Source organism: Drosophila busckii, chromosome X (genome assembly GCF_011750605.1).
Source record: "Drosophila busckii strain San Diego stock center, stock number 13000-0081.31 chromosome X, ASM1175060v1, whole genome shotgun sequence".
Taxonomy (NCBI): domain Eukaryota; kingdom Metazoa; phylum Arthropoda; class Insecta; order Diptera; family Drosophilidae; genus Drosophila; species Drosophila busckii.
This window is the reverse complement of record NC_046608.1, coordinates 9,442,956-9,465,573: the sequence shown is the minus strand read 5'-3', so window position 1 is coordinate 9,465,573 and position 22,618 is coordinate 9,442,956. Positions and strand designations below refer to the sequence as shown.

The window sequence follows — 22,618 nt, the reverse complement described above, 5'->3', positions numbered from 1 at the left end:
CACAATAAATTTACGAAGTGAAAATGTATGCGAAATTAAAATTAAACGATATTTTTAATAAATACTGCTGTTGTTATCTGATGTTAAGTCATGCGCGTGCCCTATTATTGGTGGCCGTGATTGCACACGACTACGCGCTCATCTCTAGTTTCCCATACATGGCTGCGAAATACAAGTTATTTAGTATTTAAAAAAAACAACATTATCAAATAGCAGCAGCAGATTTTACACAAACTCAACGAACACATAGCTTGAAGCTTAAACATAAAGCAGCTACACAGGGACACGACAACAACGCTATTATGTCCGGCAGCATGAACAATTACACGACACTAATGTAAGTAGGAAACTTACTTGCACTTACCGCAAGCACTGCAACCATCCCCCGGCTTCTATCCTAGGCATGCGACGAATCGAGGCTTCGGGGACGAGCAGGCACAGGCAGAGGCTGCAAAACTATTGCAGAGACTACCACAGGGCATAGGCGAACCGCCTTACCTGCATGGGGCTCACAGGTAAGTGTGTGTAGTAATGCCCTCGTACCCGCGAAATTATATAAAACGCATGCTCCAAACGCTCTCACACAGCCTTGACGATCGCGAGAAGGCCATTGTGGACAACATTAATGCGGATCAGAATGCTGTAACCCATCTCAAATATGTAAGCTCGGATCGCGATTTATCGCTGGATAAGCTGGATAAGCAAAACAAAGTGCTGGACAAATATCTGGACAGTCAGGAGGATGGTTAGACAACATCACAACAGCTTATATACAAAGCTTACCAGTCACATAATCTTCTTCTTCTGTCTTGGCAGATGTATCGCTGCGAAAATATTTAGTGTTTGGCGTCCAATGGGTATCGCTAGTGACGGAAAACCTGCTCAGCCATCCGTTTATAGTGCTGCGACGTCAGTGCCAAGTGTACAATGCCTCACAGCGCTATCATCTGCATCCGTTTCAGCTGCTGCCCAGCATAGTGCATCTTCATAGGCGTCAGGGCGTCACCACGCTGTGGAAGGGCTTGGGCAGCTGCCTGCTGGTGCGTGGCATGACACTGGCCATTGACGATGTTATTTGCAAGTTCACCAGCTGGCCCAAGGATGTGGATAGCCGCACTACACTCAAGCGCTTTGGTCAGCATATATTGCTCAAATGGTAACGAACAAAAGCAATACAAATAATTTTCAATATTAAAATGTATATTTACTTACAGCATAAGCATTGGCCTGGTTGTGCCCTTCTATGCCGCCTCGTTGGTGGAGACGGTGCAAAGCGATATAGCCAGCGAAAAGCCGGGCCTCTTGGATGTGTTTCGTGAGGGGAGTCTGCGTTTGTTTTATTGGAGCTCGCCGCAAAAGGGACGCATGCTGCCTGCGTGGGCGCTAATTGGACCTTGCGTAACCATGGGCATTACCAAATACTTGTTCAGTCTGGTCATACGTGGCGTCTCCTCGCGCATAATGCGGCGTCGCCTTACAGCCAAGCAGGAGGAGAGTGGCGCCAAATTTCGCGACAATACGCTGGAACATCAAAATGCCGAAATTTATGCCAATCTAATTGCCATGCTGACCACTGAGGTGTTATTCTTTCCGTTCGAGACAATATTGCATCGCTTGCAGCTACAGGGCACACGGACCATTATCGATAATCTCGACAATGGCTATGCGGTGGTGCCCATTTTAACAAATTACCAGGGCGCGGTGGACTGCTATCGCACCACAATGTTAACCGAGGGCATTGGTGGCCTTTACAAGGGCTTTGGCGCCATGGTTCTGCAGTTCGCTGCCCATGTGGCCGTCATTAAGTTAACCAAATGGGTTGTGGGACAAATTACGGAAGTTATCTCAAGTCGACCGCCAGCACGTATTGTTCAGTACTATAATCTAGACCGTGGCGTTAATAATTCCAATTCAACAACCATATCGCCGAGCATTTCGAGCACGGAATTGGATGGGAATAGCGTCGGACAAAATTCAGTCGATTAGATCAAGTTAAGGTGTCGTCAATTATATTTGCGATTTTGCTGTTTCTAGATTTTTTTTTCAATTTTTAATTCTTTTTTTTCCAAATTATTTGTTGTGTAGCCAATGTTTTACACTGGGCCCACAGCTAGACAGTTTCTCACAGTGTATGTGAGTAGCTGAGCCAGACAGAGCCTTACAAGTGTTCATGTTCTATATTTCATTATGTTGCTGTGATAACTTCCGTGCTTGCGTAGGCGAGTGAATTTTAAGAATTAAACAAGTCTATATTTTTTTTCTTCACTACGAACAACATAGCAATAATTAGCCAAGAATGTTATTTAATAAGAACTGAAGGTAAAAAAAAGTAACTTGATAATAAAGTGTGTTAGTTGAAAATGATCTAAGAACAAGGCTTTAAAATATTTATACTCTAACTCTTAGTTTGTTGAATTTATGCCTCCACACTTTATATTTCTTAATTATACCATATATTTAAATATTATTTATTCTTGTCTAATTAAAAGCATATTTTAAATAATTATTTTTTTAATAAACTGAAATGCATGTGTGAGAAAATTTTAATTTGTTAACTCAACAATTCTAGGACCAGCAAGACACAGAATAGAAGAACTAGACAACACTCTTCTATATTCTGTGCAAACCCAGCTTTAGTTATTAAATTCCAGCATTGAGCTGGAACCGAAATTAAGCTCATGCTCAATTTACCTTGTTTTTCATAGTTTTCATTGATTTTATTTAATAATTGGAAGCTTCCAAATTGTTTATACATATACAACAAAAAGATTAAATGACTAACCAACCTCTCAAGCTATTATTCAGGCTTGTAGGTAATGGTTTCGTCCTTAAAATTATGTACCTGATCATACCAAATGTCTTCTGGCGCATTTTCAGCATCAGGCTGCTCATAGAGCGTAGGGAAAGGCGGCGCATCCTTGGATTTGCGCAAAGGCAGTATTGTGTCGTAGATATAAACCAAGCCATTGGTGCTGCCGGGCACGGAGCTGCCCTGCACCCACATGACATTGTATTTGGTGTTGATGCGCCAGATGCGCAGACCCTTGAGTATACGCCAGCGATTACCCATGTGACCAGGCATTTTGGTGCCGGGCCAGACACGACCCTTCTCACCACCACCGCCAATGTTGCCAGCACGTCGATGAGTCTTGGTAACACCATGAGAGGCAGGCATGCCCTTAAATCCATGCCGCTTAACAACACCCTGGAAGCCATGGTCCACGCTGCAAATATAAATAATTATAATCGTTGAAAGCTGAAGCTGGAGTCCAAAACTCACGTCTTGCCGCGCACATCCACAAAATCGCCTACACGAAAGTGTCCCACATTAAGCGGCGTACCTGCCGCCAAAGCTGCTTGCGGTGAGACAATAAAACGTGCTAGACTCTTGGTGGGCATAACGCCAGAGTCACGAAAGATGCCACAATACTCTTTGGTTAGCAGTGCAGGATTTGTGCTCTCAGCACCCACTAAAAGGCAACCGTATTTGTTCAGATTATGCACATGCGGACGCTGTGATGGCTTGTACTCCTCGGGTGGAATATATTTAATGACATGGTTATCCACCACCTGCAGCAATGTGGTGCGCACACGTTCACCGTTCTTCAGCCACAACGGATATTGGCCAATTTTGCGTGCAATCAAACCACTGCGACGTAGACCTGGTGTCCAAAGCTGTTCATCTGTGTTCGGTGGCGCTGGTGTTTTAACCAGCTGTTTTTGCTCATAGGTTTGTATGCCTTTGATAATTGCCGGTGCACCGTAGGTATCGTGCACCACTTCGTTAATAAAATTGCGATTCTCGCCCGTGACCAGATCTTCCGTTTGCTAAAATGGAAACATTGACTAGAGCTATGGCATATTTAAATTATTATTTACATACTGTTCGCTGCTGGCGCACAAACCAGTAAGGGTTCTTCTGGCGAGGCCGGCTTAGATGTCCCTTCTCGCGCACTTGTGTAACCAAAACTATCGAGGGGCTGGCGCTGTTGCTTAGCCTGTTTTAACATAAAAAAATTAGCATTTCAAATACATGTAATATAAGTTATACGTACCGCAGCCTAGCCAAATCCCCTATAACAGTTCGCAGCATATTACTTATATAATTGTTTAATACAAAATATAACTAAAATACATAAATAATAATATGCAGCGCACAATTCTCGTGATGGCACAATTAACATCGATAGCACACAAGCCTACAAACGATTAATAGTACTTTTTTAATCAAATGTTGTTAATGAATGCAATGATTATTGTTATTAGTGCTGTTATTTGTTACTTTTAGCCAATGACTTTCTTGAGCTTAATGACAAAACGTTTTTAAAGTATTAAAAGAATTCTTAGCATAAATCGACCTGCCGCCACTGCGTATTTCGGTCAAAACTCTGGCAGCACTAGACCTGGAAGAAGCAGTAACTTTATAAACACGTGCAACACGCGGGCAGCGGCGTGTTCTTGTTACTTTTTTGTTATTGCTGCTAATTTTATAAAAACGGTAGCAAAATGGGCAAGAAAAGCAAAGTAGGAAAGACCCGTAAGGATAAGTTCTACCAGTTGGCCAAGGAGACAGGCTTTCGCTCACGTGCTGCATTCAAATTGATACAACTGAATCGTAAATTTGGTTTCCTGCAACAGTCGCAAGTATGCATAGATTTGTGTGCTGCACCTGGTGGCTGGATGCAGGTGGCCAAACAGAACATGCCTGTGTCCAGCATTGTCGTGGGTGTGGATCTGTATCCCATACGTCCCGTTGCCGGCTGCATTGGTCTAGTTGAGGACATTACGACAGAGAAGTGCCGCCAATCGCTGACCAAGGAGCTGCAGTCATGGAAGGCCGACGTAGTGCTGCACGACGGTGCACCCAATGTGGGTCGTAACTGGCTGTTCGATGCCTATCAACAGATTTGCCTAACACTGCATGCGCTCAAGCTGGGCACACAGTTCCTGCGCAGCGGCGGCTGGTTTGTGACAAAAGTGTTCCGCTCCAAGGACTACAATGCACTACTCTGGGTGCTCAAGCAGCTCTTCAAGAAGGTGCATGCCACCAAGCCCAGTGCCTCGCGTAAGGAATCCGCTGAGATCTTCGTTGTCTGCCAGGGTTTCTTGGCGCCAGATCGCATCGATCCGCGTCTGTTGGATGCCAAGTACGTGTTCGAGGAATTGGATCTGGAGGGCAAGCAAAAGAACAGTCTATTGCATCCGGAGAAGCAAAAGCGCATCAAGGCCGAGGGTTACACGGAGCAAGATATAGCGCTGCGCAACGATTTAGCTGCCAGCGAGTTTATGAAGGCGGAAAATGCTTTGGCAGCGCTTCAGGGTATTGGCTCCATACGCATGGATGATGACCGCATTGTCCAACACAAGAAAACCACAAAAGAGATACTCGAGTGCTGCAAGGATCTCAAGGTGCTGGGACGCAAAGACATCAAGGGCTTGATGTTGTGGTGGAAGCATGTAAAAGCAGATTTGTTTAAGACCGAGGAGACTGCAGTTATTGAAGAGCCCGAAGCGGAGCAGCCAGCCAAGCCTCTGACACAGGAAGAAATTGAGGATATGGAGGATGCGGAGCTGCAGCAGCAAATTGAAACGCTGGCTGATGAGGAGCATAAAGATTTGAAACGCAAACGCAAGAAGACGCTCAAAACCAAGGCCAAGTTGCATGAGAAAATGAACCTCAACATGGTTATCAAAGGCGACGATGGTCCCGTAGAGGAAACTGAACATGAGATCTTTGATCTTAAAGGCATTAGCAACACACACGAACTGGACGCCATGCTTGATGTGGAACCGGATTACGTGGAAGAAGAGCCCGAGGCGGCGCCCAAGTTGCCTAAATACAAAAAGTATGACAAAGATGACAAGCGCATGGACGATGATGCTAACTATGAAAATGATGATGAGCCAGATGTAAGCGCTGAGGAAGATGAAGAAAGCGACTATGATCAAGACGGATTAGGTCTGAGCGATGATGAAAACAATGATGAGGACAAAGCGACTGGCAAAAAGAAACCGAAAAAGAATCATCCTTTAATCAGATCTGGTGACTTCCGGGACAAGGATACAAAGCGTCAGCAGCGCGTGCAGCTTTGGTATGAAAAGGAGAATCTACAGACGCTAATGCAGGATGAGGATAATGATGATGATGAGGCCTATGATTTGGATAATATATCCAAGGCATATAGAGCCAAGGGCGTGGCTATTCTCGGCGAGAATCGATTGGCGTTAGAGGACGATAGCAAGCCAGCTTTGGGCAAGAAGGCCAAGCGTCGTGCGCGTCATGATGGGCCAAAGGACAGCAGCTCGGAGTCCTCAGATTCCGATTCAGAGCTGGAGGTGGATGATACAGAAACTGGCGATAAGGTTGCCAGCAGTATGACGAAGGGTAAGTGCAACAAGCACCAGCATCTAAATAGTTCAATATTGATTAATTAAATTTAATTTTCAACAGCTTCCAAGCCTAAAAAGGTGCGTCTCAACGAGGAGGAACTGGCGCTTGGTTCGCTTTTAATACGCGGCAAGAAAACGCGTCGCGATTTAATAGACGCCGCTTGGAATCGTTATGCCTTCAACGATGACAATTTGCCCGAATGGTTTGTAACGGACGAGCAAGAGCACATGACCAAGCCACAGCCGGTGCCCAAGGAGCTTACAGAGGAATATCAGCGCAAGGTGCAGGAGCTTAATGTGCGTCCCATCAAGAAGGTTATGGAGGCCAAGGCGCGTAAGAAGCGTCGTTCAACGAAGCGTCTAGCCAAGGCCAAGAAAATGGCTGAGAAGATTATGGAAAATGCCGATGCCACCTCCCAAGAAAAAGCCAAGCAGCTGAAGAAGGTCTACAAGAAGGCGCAGGAGAAGAAGAAGGAGACTACCTATGTGGTAGCCAAGAAGCACACATCCTCGCGCCGTGCGCGTCGCCCGGCTGGCGTGAAGGGACGCTATCGCGTTGTCGATCCACGTGAGAAGAAGGATAAGCGCTCTTTGGACGCCAAGAAGCGGCGCGACAAGGGCAAGTCAGGCAGGGGTGGCGGCAAGCCCAAGGGCAAGCGCAGCAAGTAGGGCGGCTGCATTTGTAAATGCTTAATGTAAACATTGCATATATAAATAAATATATATATAGTGAATAGTATAAACGAGCATTAAATATTTTTACATTAAAGTGAAAACAATTTTTTTTGAAAGTAAACGAAACAAATGTTTTTATACCTGTATGTAGTTCGCTTAGAGCGCACTGCTTGGCTGATAACCATAGCGGTCTTCGTCATTATGTTGGCTTACATAGAGCTTACCCTCCTTTTGCAGCTTGGTTAGGTGATGTCCCACATTGTAGGCAGCCGCTGGCCAAAGTTTTTCGGGTGTATCTTTGTATACCACTCGCACCACATCCATAGCATTGAAACATGCACTGGGACGCTGCACAAAGAACTGCAGGATCTGCTGCTCACGCTGATTGCGATGATCGATATAGTATTTGATCATGTCAACGGGCTGCTCTATTATATTGCCATGACCCGGATATATGCGCCCAGGGCGTATTTTTAATATTTTATCCAAACTTTTCATATAATCGTGTAGGTCTTCAAAAACGGCGGTGCCCTCGCCTGCATTAAGTGTAGAACATGGAGTTTATTGAGCTTGAGCTTTTGTCTAAGCACCTTACCCAATATGCAATCGCCGCTAAAGAGCGTGCCATCATCTGTGGTCAATACCACATGGTCTGTTGTGTGTCCCGGCGTATGCACAATGCGCAGCTTGGCGCCATCCACCTCAAACTCTTGCTGATCTTTTAAAGCTTTTACCTCTATGTGTGTCGGTATTTCCGGGCAATTGTCGTTCTCATCGCCGCGCTTGAATTTGTACACATGACAATCTGTTAACAGACGCAACGCTAATTATAATTAACTGTATGTTTACATATTCAGCTTACCCTCACCCTTAGCTGCAAACTTGGAGCCCACAATATCCTTAACACCGCCCACATGATCGTGATGCCAATGTGTCAATATTATGGTACCAATGGCTGCCTTCTCCTCATTTAACACGCCACGCAGATGCTCAATATACTGCGGCACATTCTCGTCTCCAGTGTCTATGAGTATGCGTCTGTGTGTAAGCGAATGTTTAATTTCTGCATATAAACAATGAATGTGAACTTTGGTACTTACTTTTTACCGTTGCCCAGCAGATAAGTATTGGTGCCTTGCAATGTCATAGGACTGGGATTGCAGCCCAATATGCGTATTATGTTTGATGTAAGACGTGTTACCGGCGGTATTAAAGCCATTATTGCACTTTATCAACTAACTTTTAAATGTGCTTAGCTGCTTATCAAGTGTAAGAAAACAAAAGCTATCGCGGCGCAGCTGTGTTACCCAAAAAAAAGTGTGTACACACTGATTAAGCTTGAATTACGCGCAAAATGTTATTTCATTGCTTATCTATAAAATACTTTAAGTGCATTTAAAAAAATGTAATAGTAAGTTGAATGTTTTCAGAAGCGCCACAAATGCCCAAATATATTTTTAAACGTTAAATGCTAATCAGTGCTTCCGCACAAATCTCAAACATTTAAAGGCTGCTGTAATAATCGATAGCGATAATAAACACAATCGTAATAAACAAATTCAAATTGCAAGCAGTATAAATTTAAATTGGAAAATTCAACAAATCGTTTATTTTATTTAGCAAGTTTTCTTTATTTTTCCTTTGTTTGCTTTTCTTTTGACTAGGATGCAGATGCAGTATATATATATACTATACAAGTATATAGATAACTTTTTGTATTTGCTTTTCTTTTTGATGCATTATAAATTACATAGAATGAATCTAAACGATTTTGAAATTGTTCAACTATGTCATCTTCACATACGGATCGGAAATATATATATAGAAATAAGATACGCATATAAAAAAGAAGTACGGATCAAAATATAGCGCATACATACATACAAAGAAATAAAAAAAAACTGCATACAAAGATAAAACACAAATACAAATAAAGAAATTGTAAAAATTGTAAACTGTAGCTGCAGTGAGCGAGAAAGATATAAAAATATGATATACATAATAATAGTTAGGCTAATTAATAAGTATAGTAGGATACATAATGTGGATAATATAGTAAAAATTTGCTTGTATGTATGTCTTAAAAATATTATATATATATGTATATGTTGAATATAGTATATGCATATATATTATTCATTCAAACGTACAGGTTAAAAATGAATTTCTATTAAGACAAAGTATCTTTTTGTTTTGTTTTTGTATAATATTGCAGTATGGATTTTTAAGTTTATATTTTAGTATACTATATGCTTGTTGTTTTGAATTAATGGCCACGCGTGTTGTATTTTAATAATATTTTTTTTTTGTTTAAAGAGACATTTTTATAAAAAAAAAATGCTTAATACCTGGCTGTTCGTATTTGTTTAAATATTTGTTGAACACATTTTAGACCTGGCTAATTACTAAAGTACATTTCTTTTGTTTATAGCTGCTTCACTAATATATATTCTATATATGTATATGTCTTGTATAAAAATAAAAAACGACACACACTATACATAATATATATATATATATGCTTACTGTTTTGTAATAGTTAAAAAAAAAAAAAAGTGTAAAAGAATTAGTTTAAAGATAAAACTGAAAGTAAATGCGAGAAAAGCTGCGACTAAACTACAGCTGCAACTATTCTCACTATATAAGTTATTGTTTTTTTTTATGATTTTGGGCTGTGTATATACTCTATGCTATATAAGTATGTAAATATCTATATAAAAATGTATATACTATATATAAACTGGCTGTCATTTTTGTTGTAGCTGCTGTTGATACTTTTGTTGTTGTCGCTCTTTTTGTTGTTGGATGTTGTTTCTTAGCTGATCATCTCACGATATTTTAATTTGTGCTTAGTCAGCATGTCGGTGACGGTGACGAGCTTCTTAATCGACAAGATATTTGATAGCTCCTGCAGATCCGGCAAATATGACACGCAGATGTGATGCAACGTGGCCAACTCACGACCTGTTTATAAATAAACAACAAATGAATATAAAGAGTTGCATAAATAATTATATTTTGCAGCTTACCAGTGTCTTGTGCATTGTGATTGGGATTCTGCTCAACGTACATGCCCAGCGGCGGATTAGGATCGGTTACCTGCGACAATTGATCCAGGAAGACAATCATGCGCTCCTTGTTTTTCAGTATAAACGGATTAACCACCTCCATATATTGTTCCTAAACATAAAGAGTTGAATAGCAATTGCATAACAGATTTATTTGTGTGCCTACCTTGCCACCAAACTCAATGAGATTGGCCAGATTTTGCAGACACTTGGCCACCATGATGAGCGAACGTGTCGCTGCCGTCGGTGGCGTCTCGCTGACCAGGCCAAATTGCCGCGGATTGAGCAGCGCTGGGCAGAGCAAGCGCAGGAATATAAAACCAGAGACAACACGTGTGCGCACCAAGCGTTCCGTTGGCCATTTGGCCACCACAGCTTTTTGCAGGCAATTGCAAATGAAGCGCACATTGCGCGGACAAGCGTCCGGCGAGGTGAATATCGATTGTGTAACCAGATCGAGTATTTGCAGCAAAAACTCAGCATTGGTGCAGGCATCATCGTTGACATCCATTTTGGTTGGATTCAGCTCAGCGGACTGCTTGCTCTCCAGTATGCGCTGCACTGTCTCGCTGACCGCCGACTGCAGAAAGCCGCTGCACTCGGTGCGCATAAACAAATCCATTAAAGTGGTTGCCAGCGAGGCGCCACGGAAGAGCGTTGTTGTCTCATTCTCACGCGCCACCTCCGCCTGACACAGCGTGCGTATCAATTCCGTTTCGCGTTTGTCGTGCCTAAAGACGCGCAGCAGCGCCGTTGCCAGCGGCACGCGATCGTTGTGACAACGTTCGGCCAGCGCTTTGACCGCGCACAGCTCCGGCTCGAGCAGCAGCTCCTGCAGCGGACTGTACTCCTCGCAGGGCATTATCAAGTCATCCAGATAGCGCATGCGCAAACGCAGCGAGCCCCATTCGCCCATGGGAGTCATGCCTGTTAGCTGGTACCAGCCCTCTGTCTCTTGGCCATTCTTCAGCGTGGACAAGTCAATGGTGAGCTCCGCCACCTCCGAGTCCTTGCCACGTTTGCCGCGCGACACCAGCGTTATGGTCAGTGAAACAACATCCGGTGGCACATCACTGCAGCGAAGTCAGTCAAAAGTTAATTATTTTAATAAAATATTGCTGCTGCTGCTACTACTTACTCCAACACAAATTCCTCCTCCCAGACTGGCTCTGGTGCAATTTTGACACGCGTTTTGCCCACCTTGACCTGGTTGAGCGATATGCTGCAATAGGGATGCGGCACCAGCTTGAATGGCAACCGATGCGCCTCCAGCACATGCAAATTGAGGCAGCGTAGCTCACGCAGCCTCGAGACTTTCTTCTGCGCACGACTCAGCTGCGAATCGCATTGCGCCTTCAGCGCATTTATCCACTCCACATAGCTCTCCTGACTGGGCGCACACAGATAAGTGACAGTCGCCAGACAGGGCAGTGCACGCTCCACAATTTGAAAGCAATAGGGTCGCTCCCAGAGCGAATCGTGACATTGATACAAATACGCACAGGATAGATCAATGAGGCCCTTGGGCTTAGTCTTTTTGGGATTGTCATAGAAGCACAATTGTGTCTCGGCGCCATCGTTGAACAAAGCAAAATATAATTGCTTCCATTTGGTGGTCTTGTCGCTCTTCTTGTTCAAATGTCCATGCTGCTTGATGCCTTTGATTTTCTTCAGGCAAATCTGATCGCGACACTCACGCAATGTGGCATAAATCTTCTCCGCGGCCTTCTCCACCACATACTGTTGATTGAACTCGGGCTGCGTGCCATTGACCACGGGATGTGTCAGCGAGTGTCCTTCGACGATTTGCTCCTTGCGATAACGATTGATGACCGCATCGAGACACTCAAAAGTCCGACCGCCCATCAAATAGCGCACGCCCTTTTTCTCAATGCGAAAACGTTGTATCTGATTGTTGATGTGAAAGAAGAGCGAATAATCCCCCGGCGAGTTGTCGCTGGGACGCACCAGAAAGCTGCCAGGACCAGCTAAAATGACAAAGATTAATAACAAAGATTAATCGACGCACAAACCAAGTCCCCAAGTCTTTGCTACTAGTCAAGGCAATCTGATAAAAACTTGCCTACTTTTTTTCAATTTAAACTATATTTATTATTCTATAAAACTTTAGTAGCACCACACTCTTTAACCCTTACCCTTGACAAGCATATCGACTGCTTCATTTTTGGTGCAATTTGGATGAAACCATGGAAACACCGTATTGGGATCTATGGATACATCCAAATCATCGACTAGTTCACGAAATATCATGCCCTGTTCGCCAGTCCGATGCGCTGTCACCCACAACCAGCCATCGCCCATGTCGTTGTGCACAAAGAATATATCGCCCTTCTGGAAGCTCAACTCATCCGTTTCGGGCATTTTCGTATATGGCAATATGGCCACCACACGTTTCTTATCATTCACCGGTTCGGGTGGTGCCACCGGATGGACCAGACGTTCCCGTTTCAACAAATCGCTGCATGAAGTATAATAACCAACGAGATCACTCAGCGATATAAACTGACGTCCACCAATATAGAAATCACCACAAACAGCCGTAATGCTAAAGTGCGGGAGAAAGAGAGAGAGAGAGCGAGAGAGTCAGTCTATGAGAAAGAGAGCGCACTGCAGTGAGCGTTAGCTTACCGAAAATGATTAATGCCAGTGCGTCCATAATAGCTGAGCACATAGGAGCCCGGCTTGCGATCACTTTCACGCACTAAAATTCAAAAGATAAACACTAATTAATTGAACTGCAACTGTGGAGACTTTAGTTGCAATGACTTGCCCAAATAACTGCTCAGCTTGCCGCTGCCACGTAGACGGGACTCGGCTGAGTAACGATCCAATCGACCATGATACCATTCGCTCTCCGGCGGTGCTATGATTGCCGGACGCTCGCCTGCAGCAGAAAAATAAATAAAATAACTTAATAAATATTTCAAATAAAGTTTACCGAAAATAACTTTCCATACTTTGGAGCAAAACATTTTGTAAAAATCAATTGATTATTATTATTTTTTGCTAGCTTACCTAGTTTTGTTTCAACGAAAAGCATTCTATGTTAAATTCTAAATTCATATTATAATCTCTCGCTTGCTTAGTCACCCGTTATATTTATGACCGCAGGCATATGTACATAATATTATATTCATAAGTATACATTATGATAAGAAAGTGATTGTCAGGCAAATGCATTTCCAATTTCAAAATTCAAATGCCAGCAGCTATCGGATTGTCAAACAAAAACTGTTGCGATAAGCGCAGAAAGGTCAACAACCACAACACATATTATATATATGTGTGTGTGTGTGTGTGTGTGTACATATGTGCATGCTTACACTATTCAACAAAGCGAGACTTAAAGCTGGCAGCGCAGGCGCATGAGTCATGCTCAGGCAGCTACGCAGACGCAATAATTGTCAAGTTGTTGTTGTTCTTGCTTGTTTATGACGCATTGACACACACATACATATGTAGGTGCAATGCACTATGTGTATGTGTGTGTGTGTTTTTATATGCGGGAACAAATTAAATGAAAATCTAGCCGCAAAAAGTCAAGCAGTGCTTAAAGCTGTTCGATGAATCATAGCACTCAGCTTTTGTTTGTCTGTTGCAGCGATGTGCGCTTATAGTTTTGATTTTTAGTTACTCACCGTTTAGCATATGCGGTCCATCGAACTCGTCTTGATCCAATTCCTGTGCCAAATCGGCCAAATCGATGCCACCAGCTGCCATCATGGCGCCCAGACCCGTTATGCCGCCTAATGCTGCCAGATTACCGTCATCGGAGCCGCCTCCCGTTGGCGAGCCAAGTTTATCTTTCTGTATGACAACGTCCACATTACCCAAACGCATTAAATCTGCCATTGGTTGGTAGTATTTTGTTGTTGTGTTGTTGTTTCGATTTTTTGGTTAGTTGTAGTATGTTGAAATGCAATTGGAAAATGCCCGTATGCGTTTGTTTATTTCTAGTATGTTATGTTTTGTATGCTGTTTATGAATGTGCGTAAGCAGCTGTGCAGATGTTTTCGTGTATGTGCGTGCATGTAAACGATGTATGCATGTGTTTGTGCGTATGTTAAGCTGCTGTTGATGTTTGTCTTATGTTGTTGATGTTGTTGTTGTTGTGACTTGGCGAGAGGCTCTCTTCTTGTGACAGGGTGACGCGCTTGTCGCTGTAATAATAATAATGCAAAATAGACACAACCACAGCCACACGCAGAGAGTGGGGGCGAGCGAGTCAGTGAGAGAGAGAGAGAAAGAAAGCGCATGAGTAAATGAAGTGAGAGTGAGCATTGTTTGTATGTGTGTGTGTGTGTGTGTGTGGGCGTTAATGAGCGAGCAAGTTTACAAGCAATTTGTTATAAACAAAGTGCAATTTGAATGAAATGCTGCTAAGCTCTATGAAATTGACTTAATGTCTGTGATGACTTGTGGGTGCTTATCTGTATCTATGTGTGTATGTGTATATACTAACTTAGTATGCCGGCAATAACACATGCAACTAAATTGCAAGCCTAGACAGACGTTTAGCCGCCGTCTCGACAATGTATGTATGTATGTGTGTGTGTGTGTACATACGCATAAGGCGCAATAAAAATCTAAGAAAAATGCTGAATGAAAAATTTCTCGCTTCCGTTTTGACATCTAACGAACGAGAGCAACCCCAAAGGCAAACCCCACCCCACAGCAAATAATAAAAAGAAATATATATAATAATGTTGTAGGCGATGATGACTGAGAAGTTCAGTCTTATGTGGGTTTGTTTGCTTACACAAAAAGAAGATTAAAGTTCATATGAATTTTAATTTAAGCACAATAACAACCAATACCGTTATCATACCAATTTAATATGCACATAAACATGCATACATACACACACACAAATATATACATACAATTGTTTGAAGGTATGCTTGTTTGTATGCATATAATTATGACTGGTTGGCCGGCCGTTTTTAAAGCAAAAATAAAGTTCAAACATACTAGGGGCACTATTGAGACTCCACCCTCTTGGGGATATGGGCCACCCCTTTAAAACATATATACACACACACACACATGCAAATGCGGCACACTCACTCATACACACATCTGGCTGGATGGCTGGCTGGCAGTCTGTCTGTATGTCTCTATGTATGTGTATATGCAATGCAAAACGAATAAGGCAACAAAAGAAAGGCAGCAGAAATTTTCTACACTTACAATGTATATTCGTATTTGGATATCTTGTATATGCGCGCGCGTGTGTGTCTGTGTGTGTTTGTGTGTGCGAGTTTTTTTTGTGTGTGTAGGTGGGGTATGTGTAAATTTTTAGCACCATACACGAGACAACGACAAGACCGACACACACACAGGCACAATAAAACGTTCAACACTATCAGGACATTTTCCACATTATTCAATTTGTTTTCAATTTTGATTATTTGGTTAATTGATTTCACTGAATTATTATTTTAACAGCCGCAGCTAAATCCGAAACACACTCGTCCCGTTGCCCGTTCTTGTTGTTGTTCAGATATTCAGACAAACATTAACAGACATCTTTACAGCTTCTGCTACTTTGCGTTCAAAACCGGCGCTGTTAATGAGCTGTTAAGTAAGGTGCAAGCGAGCGAGCAACTGCAGCTGCTATCTCTTTTAACATTAATTTGCTCGATATACGCTCGATTTTTAGAACGCACATTCGATAGCTGCAGCTTACACTGTTATCGGCAACGGTTGGCCACCAAAAGTTTTGTTTTATTTTGATATGCGTGCGCGTTTCTGTGAATTTTACAATTTTTTGTGTGTGTTTAAATAGTTTAGTTAATTCCAAAGACACAATAAACTAGTATAAGATAACAGTAACAGTAGCAACCGCAACTACAAGCAAAAGTCATTTGGCTTATTCATAATAGCAGCAGCAGCAGCAACAACACGCGCACGCATACACTCAAACATATATAAAACACCCATACTTGGACTTGGTGTTCGTTGCAATTTGCTGCAGTTTGGCACCTGCAACAACAATCCTGAAGAAAACGTGAACAACGCGTGCAATTATGATCAATTTCGATACAACGAACAAAAATCAATCGCCAATAATGCAACCGCTGCCTTATTTTCAGGTAAGAGAATACACAGCGTCAAGGCAATACAATGGGAACAAAACAATGCCAAAATCATATGTTTTTAACCGGATATGTGCCAAGTGTTGTTGCTATACTCATGCTTATTGTTGTTCTCGCTATATTGCGCATTGTGATAGTTGCTGTTTGATAACAAAACTAGCTAGAAAATTACTGCATAGCATAGTTAAAGTCCAGCCCTAAAATCAGCTGCGACGCACATTTAAAAAGGGGCACGGCAATAACAAAACACAAGGCAAATAACATAAACAAGTGTTAATACGGCAGCAACCTTGTAATACAAAAACAACAACAACAAGCACAGTATATTAAACGGAGGAGGCGTGATATAAGCTACGCTTTGTGGCTTTGATTTGACAAAAACAAACCTCGTCTTACTTTGATTTGTTGTCTCACTCTGGCGTAAGCTAAACGCTGAATGGCGAAATTAAATTGCAATCGTCTGCTGCTGTTTGTTGTTATTGTCGATAAGCTATTGATAATGAAATTACATACACCGGCATACACATACAAATGTATGTGTGTGTGCATATGTAAATTCGAAATAAAGACAAAAAGCTGTTAAATTGCATTTGACAGAGCAATATTGTAAACAGTTAGCATATTAACATTCTGCAAACAACACAGACACATAAACGTGCTCACACACACACACACACAGATAGACATACATACAAACAAACAGCAGCAAGTAATAACAAAAGAAATGCCAGACGTTCGTACGTTTGCTTGTTATTATTATTTTGTATTTTATATATATTTTTTTTATATAAATTGCGTCGTCACTTTTTTGAGCGCTAGCTACGCTAACAGAGCAGCTGACTCACAGAATCAGAATCGAATCAGTGTACTACAAATATTCAGCCCAAGCGCTGAACAGGGGCCAACGGCACCTGTAGACACGTTTCAAAATTAACGCTACATTTGCATTTATATATTTAAATTTAATTAATTTATACTATGGCATTTCTAGTGTCCATAACAGAGGTGCGAAGCGCATAAATTAATGCATGTTATTAACATTACTCACTCACTGTCTCTCTCTTTCGCTCTCTGTTGCCGCTGCCAGGATGAAGCACTGCGAGCTGATGCCTACAACGATGAGGAACTAAAATCCATAGCATTCATCAATACAAACGAATATGATTCGCTTGACAATGGAAATGGAACTGCGAGGCGTGCGTTTTTATTTCTGGACGCGGAGGAGAATCTGCAAATAGCCACACCGGAATTATTTAGCAAGAAACTAAAATGCCAGGAACAGGACAAAATCAAAGTGATCTCAATATTTGGCAATACAGGCGACGGCAAATCGCATACAATGAATCAAGTGTTCTTCGATGGCGATCCAGTCTTTCGCACATCCACAGAGCAAAGCTCCTGCACCATTGGTGTCTATGCGGCAATGCAGCGGGAGCAGGGCGTGCTCTGTCTGGATACGGAGGGACTGCTGGGCACGACGGCCAAGAGCAATAAACGCATGCGCATGCTACTTAAGGTAAATTCAATTAATGGCTAATTGCTAAAAGAGAAAGTTGATTTGTTATCAAACAATGCCAGCTTATCAGCAAAAATAATTGTTTTTGAATTTATAAAGTTGAAAGTTCAAAATATTTACAATTCTAGCTTAATATCATTATACTATATTTAGCTAACTCTAACTTATAATTTTTATAGAATTCGTGCTTAATTTTTGAATTTTGTATATATTTAAAACAGATACTTGCCATATCGGACATTGTTGTATATCGCACACGCTCGGAGCGTTTGCATAGCGATATGTACGAGTTTCTGGGCACTGCCTCCAAGGCATTCTGCCTGCATTTCACCCAAGCGCTGCAGTCCATGGGCAATGGCAGCACGCTGGGACCCGCTGTGATTATATTCCATGAGACGCACTATACAAAGCCATTGGAGAGCTGTAAGCATAACAAGTTAACTACTCAAACCACAACTAATTAACGCACTTTGCTTTGCACTTAGCCGTCGAGGAGAGCGCCGAGGATCAACTGCGCAATAGCTTTGCACGTCTTAATTATGAGACAAATGCATTTAGTTCGTTGCGCTATGTGGGCATACAAACGGAAGCGAATAAGACAACGAATTTCCAAAAGATCAGCGATGCACTGCGTCTGGAGATTGAGAATACAGCGGTGCGCTCACCACGACAGCCCGCGGTGGTGTTTCGCGCCATGAAGCTGCTAAATCAGAAATTCGCTGGCGAGATTATCGAAAAGACAATCAATCCATTTCCGGAGCAGTATTTCACCTGCGGCGTGCATTGCGAGTCGTGCAGTCGTCGCTGCCAGCGCTCCATGGGCCACGTCAGCGATGGCGAGCCGCACTACAATGGCCAGCACTGCAACTATCAGCATCAGTATGAGAATAAGCTTTACCTATGCAAGGCCTGCTACAACAATGGCAAAGAGATTGTGGTCAGCATACGCGCGCAGTCGCAAACGGACACCGCCTGGTCGGGCCTGGCCAAATATGTGTGGAAGGGCGATGTCATCGAGTGTCCCTACTGTGGTGAAATCTATCGCGCGCGCCAATACTGGTACGGCAACAAATCGCCGGAGGCCTCAGTTGTGCAGTACGTCAAGTTAGCATTACAATTTCTATGGCAGTTCTAATTAATCAATTTCTGTTCTGTTCTGCGCAGCGTTCAAGTGGTGCATGTCTGGAAGGGCGACAACTCAGCGCAGCGCGGCAATACACACTCGGCTCAGATGGTGCTGGATAGCGTGAGCAGTCTAAGCGAGGCATTCACCAATATATCAGCGCCCTGGGCCAAAGCACTCAGCGGCATGCTGGCGGACAAAGTAGCGCCAAGCTATTGGCGTCCCAATCAGGAAATTATTGTGCGTACAATTTCAAAGTATTAGTATTCACAATCTAATCAAAATTAAACACAAGAGCATAATAACGCTTAAGCTGTAGTTTAGTAAGTTTTCGATATTGCATATTTCTATTTCGAATGTGGAAATATAAAACGCATATAAGATAAACAGCTTAACTGCTTAAAGTTCAACACTTGTGCTTTGCTTTGCTACATAATGTTCAATTAAATTTGTTTATTAATTATAATAACACTTTAGCTATAATTTAGAAAACATAGTTGTGGTTTTTTGAGCAAAAAAGTGTTTCGATATCGAATGTAATCAAGTCTATATTGCAATTTCGAATGTAGTATAACAGCTTTACATAAGTATAACAGCTTGACTGACACTAACTACACTTTGCTCTATATATATCAATTAAATTACTATTTGTTTATTAATTATTTCAATTCTTTTTGCAGCTTTGTCATGCCTGCCGACGCAACTTTGAGCAAAGCGGCATGCCCAAGCATCACTGTCGCGGCTGTGGCGAAGGCTTCTGCCACACGTGCAGCCAACGCAAGTTGCCGGTGCCGGCACGTGGCTGGTTGCAACCCGTGCGCGTCTGCAACGATTGTCATCAGCAGCTGCAGCGCAAGGGAGATGCCACACCTGGTAACGTGTTATTGCTAAGCTCTCTCTCTCTCTCTTTCTCGCTCTCACGCAGTCTTGCTGTCTCTGTCATTTCGATGCTTGTTTGTTCGGTTTTTGTGTTAGCCTTAGCCTTTCTATCATCTTTCTATTGACTGCAGTTTTTTATGTTTATGTTATGCAGCAACAGAAACTCAAGCTCAAGCTGAAAATACTTATTGCAACTCAAATCTGACTATTGCATGCACAGGCTCCAGGCCCACAAACGACGAGGGCGACATACGCGTGCGCAAATATGGCGAGACTATCTACAATACTATCACTAGCGTCGCTGCCGTAGCCATAGATTATCCAAAGGGTAAGCGCACAGCAAATGCAAATACATTGTTCACTTAGCTAAGTCGTTTAACAATTTGCAGAAATGATCAAGGACAGCGCACGTCCCTCGTATTGGGTGCCAGATGCCGAGTCGCCCAGCTGTTTCATCTGCAAGTCGGTCTTTGGACGCGTGGAGGAGCTGGCGCTTGCCCAGCAGCAGCAGCAGCAGCAACAAGCACAGGCGAAGCAGTCGAAACGCAAGTCAAACAGTCAAGCAAGTCAAGCTGCTGCCGCTGCAGCCGCCGCCGCTGGCGACTGTCGTCGTCATCACTGCCGTCGCTGTGGTCAGGCGGTCTGCAGCAATTGCTCCAAGCGACGCATGCCCGTGCCCGAACGCGGCTGGTTGACCGATGTGCGTATCTGTGATTCCTGTGCCTGTGTGCCCAGCAGCAGCAGCAACGGCGCCAACATAAGCAACGATCTGGCAGATGCCATCAATGGTGATATTACAACAAATTCTCAGGAACGTGAGCGGGACAGACGACGCAACAGCAACAGCAACAACAGTCAGAGTCAGAGTCAGAGCATTAGCAATAGTAATTGTAATAGCAATAGCAGCAGCTGTGATTATCGCAATGCCAATTGTAATGCCAGCGATGATGCCAAGGCCAAGACCGAATGAGATGCGGCCTTTAGCGGCATGCCAACAACCACAGTCACAATCTGGGCCAAGTGCAAAGTCAGACATTGGCGTTAGTCGTTCCGCTGGTCCCTCAAAAATATACAAACATATTAGCTTTTGCTTACGGCAGCCTGTGGCCTGAAAAGAAACCCATACAATGTGATACATCTATAATATATATATACAAAATAATATTATCAAGCTACTTATTAAATTTGCCTATTATATATGTACAAGTTATATAGTAGTTGCTATAGCTGCTCTATTCAAGTTCAATAGCTGCAAATTTTATGTAATTCTATAAAAATTCTTTTGTTTTTTACCATTTTAGCATTAATTGTTTAACTGAACAAATTTAATAAAACGAAACCAAAAATTCAAATCTATGTTATTGCTTTAAAGTTTTTTTCGAACTCGAATTCGAATTTTCAACTCACGTGTAGATATGTTTTTAATTATAATTTGTAGCTGGAAGTACAGAAAATTGTAATGAAAATGAAATTACAAAAATTAAAACATTCAACTCTAGTACAAATATGTATCGGATTAAAAATTGTGAATAAAGCTACATAAATGAAAATGTACAACAATTCATTCGTTTGAATATATTTCTTCTTTCGAACGCGAATTCAAATTCATTTTACTTGTTGTTTTTTATATTTCTTTATTTATTTGTTATTTTAAAATAATCATAGTTTATTCATATATGTAAATATGAATATGTATATTCCGTTGTAGCTGACAATTGTGTTATTACAAATACTTGTTCCATCAAAATACTAAGAGGAAATTTAAGTATACATATATGTATGTATATATATATATTTTGTATATATTTTTTTTTTGTTAATTTGCAAATTGTTTCTTTCTGTTTTGGCCAAACATGCAAATGAACTTGAGTTTTGTTTTCGTTTTCGCTTTTTTGTTGGTTAGTTGGGCGGCATACAACAATGAATTACAATAAAAGAAATTAATGTAGAGCAAAAAAAAAATTGTTTGGATTTTATAAATTTGATTTACATCGTATACATGATCATTTTTTTTCAATTTTCTTTTTATTTTTAGCAGCATTAATTTGTAATAAAATGTTTAAATTTGTTAATATTTGTGTTTACGCTTAAGTTTCGCAATTTTGCTTTTTCGATTTTGACTTTAATACTTTTGACTATGCGCTGTTATACGCCGTGTATAACAGTATTTTGTTGCTTGCAATCTGGTATACATTGTTGGTATATAAGAGTTCATTTTTTTTTGTTAAAAGTTTCTCAGTTAATAGGCTTTCGTTTTAAATATGATAAATGGTAGTTTCATTCTAGTATACATTTGTTCTTGTTCTTCTAAGCGAAGGTATACAAAATGTTTGTGAGTGTGTGTGTGTGTGTGTGTGAGTATACATAGTTATATATATATATAGTATGTGTATATGTTTTCTTTATAGACTATATAGTTCGTATTTTATGGTGTTTAGTATACATGGTTTGTTTCAACTTTGTTATACATTTAAATTTTAGTATACAGTTGTTTACTTGCATTTATAATTTTGCTCGCGCTCATTTGCAGCTTAAAAACTACGAAAAAAATATATAACTATTTAAACTAATGCCTAATATAGCAAAAATCTGCTCTCAGTTGTATTTTTTTTTACTTTTTTTTTTAAGTTTTTGTATAATTGTTAGAATAGTTTGCTTGTGAGTTTTACGTATTTTGAGGTTCACAATTTAAAGTTTTTAGGCGCAAGAAGCGGAAATCGAGTGCTGCGGGGGTGTGGCAAGGGCGCAAACATAAGTGAAAGCGTGAATCTTAAAATACAGTGGGGGAGGGGGGTTTGAAAGCTTAGCACAAAAAGCTAAATGAAAAATAAAATAAAAACTTGTGCAA

General features: G+C 41.6%; 6 protein-coding genes across 14 annotated transcripts; 3 read left to right on the top strand and 3 right to left on the bottom strand.

Annotated features, from left to right (window-relative positions):
- The first annotated feature begins 173 nt into the window (after positions 1-173).
- On the top strand, positions 174-2,399 carry LOC108605667 (solute carrier family 25 member 46). Its single transcript, XM_017995458.2, has 5 exons — positions 174-337; positions 402-515; positions 588-745; positions 817-1,156; positions 1,215-2,399. Exons 1-5 carry the CDS (start codon positions 303-305, stop codon positions 1,984-1,986), a joined length of 1,419 nt encoding a protein of 472 aa, XP_017850947.1. The 5' UTR covers positions 174-302; the 3' UTR covers positions 1,987-2,399.
- Positions 2,400-2,702: 303 nt separating this feature from the next.
- On the bottom strand, positions 2,703-4,164 carry LOC108605883 (39S ribosomal protein L3, mitochondrial). The gene is made up of 4 exons (XM_017995695.2): positions 4,056-4,164; positions 3,884-3,998; positions 3,281-3,828; positions 2,703-3,224 (listed from the first exon to the last, which is right to left on the bottom strand). Exons 1-4 carry the CDS (start codon positions 4,091-4,093, stop codon positions 2,798-2,800), a joined length of 1,128 nt encoding a protein of 375 aa, XP_017851184.1. The 5' UTR covers positions 4,094-4,164; the 3' UTR covers positions 2,703-2,797.
- A 255-nt stretch (positions 4,165-4,419) lies between these two features.
- On the top strand, positions 4,420-7,133 carry LOC108606632 (pre-rRNA 2'-O-ribose RNA methyltransferase FTSJ3). Its single transcript, XM_017996924.2, has 2 exons — positions 4,420-6,385; positions 6,452-7,133. The coding sequence occupies exons 1-2, from the start codon at positions 4,507-4,509 to the stop codon at positions 7,057-7,059; spliced, it is 2,487 nt and encodes an 828-aa protein (XP_017852413.1). The 5' UTR covers positions 4,420-4,506; the 3' UTR covers positions 7,060-7,133.
- A 6-nt stretch (positions 7,134-7,139) lies between these two features.
- LOC108606633 (beta-lactamase-like protein 2 homolog) lies at positions 7,140-8,362 on the bottom strand. Of its 2 annotated transcripts, none has more exons than XM_017996925.2 (4): positions 8,166-8,362; positions 7,928-8,103; positions 7,661-7,870; positions 7,140-7,601 (listed from the first exon to the last, which is right to left on the bottom strand). In XM_017996925.2, exons 1-4 carry the CDS (start codon positions 8,282-8,284, stop codon positions 7,222-7,224), a joined length of 885 nt encoding a protein of 294 aa, XP_017852414.1. In that variant the 5' UTR covers positions 8,285-8,362; the 3' UTR covers positions 7,140-7,221. The 2 variants fall into 2 exon arrangements, with proteins under 2 accessions (XP_017852414.1, XP_017852415.1); XM_017996926.2 differs by having other exon boundaries at positions 7,934-8,103.
- Positions 8,363-9,810: 1,448 nt separating this feature from the next.
- LOC108606631 (ras GTPase-activating protein 1) lies at positions 9,811-15,656 on the bottom strand. 5 transcript variants are annotated; one of them, XM_017996919.2, is made up of 9 exons: positions 15,345-15,656; positions 13,793-14,314; positions 12,925-13,038; positions 12,783-12,855; positions 12,290-12,699; positions 11,272-12,121; positions 10,300-11,206; positions 10,095-10,245; positions 9,811-10,029 (listed from the first exon to the last, which is right to left on the bottom strand). In XM_017996919.2, the coding sequence occupies exons 2-9, from the start codon at positions 14,004-14,006 to the stop codon at positions 9,881-9,883; spliced, it is 2,868 nt and encodes a 955-aa protein (XP_017852408.1). In that variant the 5' UTR covers positions 14,007-14,314; positions 15,345-15,656; the 3' UTR covers positions 9,811-9,880. The 5 variants fall into 5 exon arrangements, with proteins under 5 accessions (XP_017852408.1, XP_017852407.1, XP_017852410.1 ...); XM_017996918.2 differs by having other exon boundaries at positions 13,793-13,999; XM_017996921.2 differs by having other exon boundaries at positions 13,793-13,961; positions 15,345-15,655.
- A 257-nt stretch (positions 15,657-15,913) lies between these two features.
- On the top strand, positions 15,914-21,012 carry LOC108607197 (zinc finger FYVE domain-containing protein 1). Of its 4 annotated transcripts, none has more exons than XM_017997858.2 (8): positions 15,914-16,249; positions 17,340-17,768; positions 17,990-18,191; positions 18,254-18,872; positions 18,933-19,131; positions 19,572-19,764; positions 19,925-20,098; positions 20,160-21,012. In XM_017997858.2, the coding sequence occupies exons 1-8, from the start codon at positions 16,184-16,186 to the stop codon at positions 20,738-20,740; spliced, it is 2,463 nt and encodes an 820-aa protein (XP_017853347.1). In that variant the 5' UTR covers positions 15,914-16,183; the 3' UTR covers positions 20,741-21,012. The 4 variants fall into 4 exon arrangements, with proteins under 4 accessions (XP_017853347.1, XP_017853348.1, XP_017853350.1 ...); XM_017997859.2 differs by having other exon boundaries at positions 15,915-16,249; positions 18,254-18,863; positions 20,160-21,011; XM_017997861.2 differs by having other exon boundaries at positions 15,915-16,249; positions 19,991-20,098; positions 20,160-21,011.
- Positions 21,013-22,618: the final 1,606 nt, after the last annotated feature.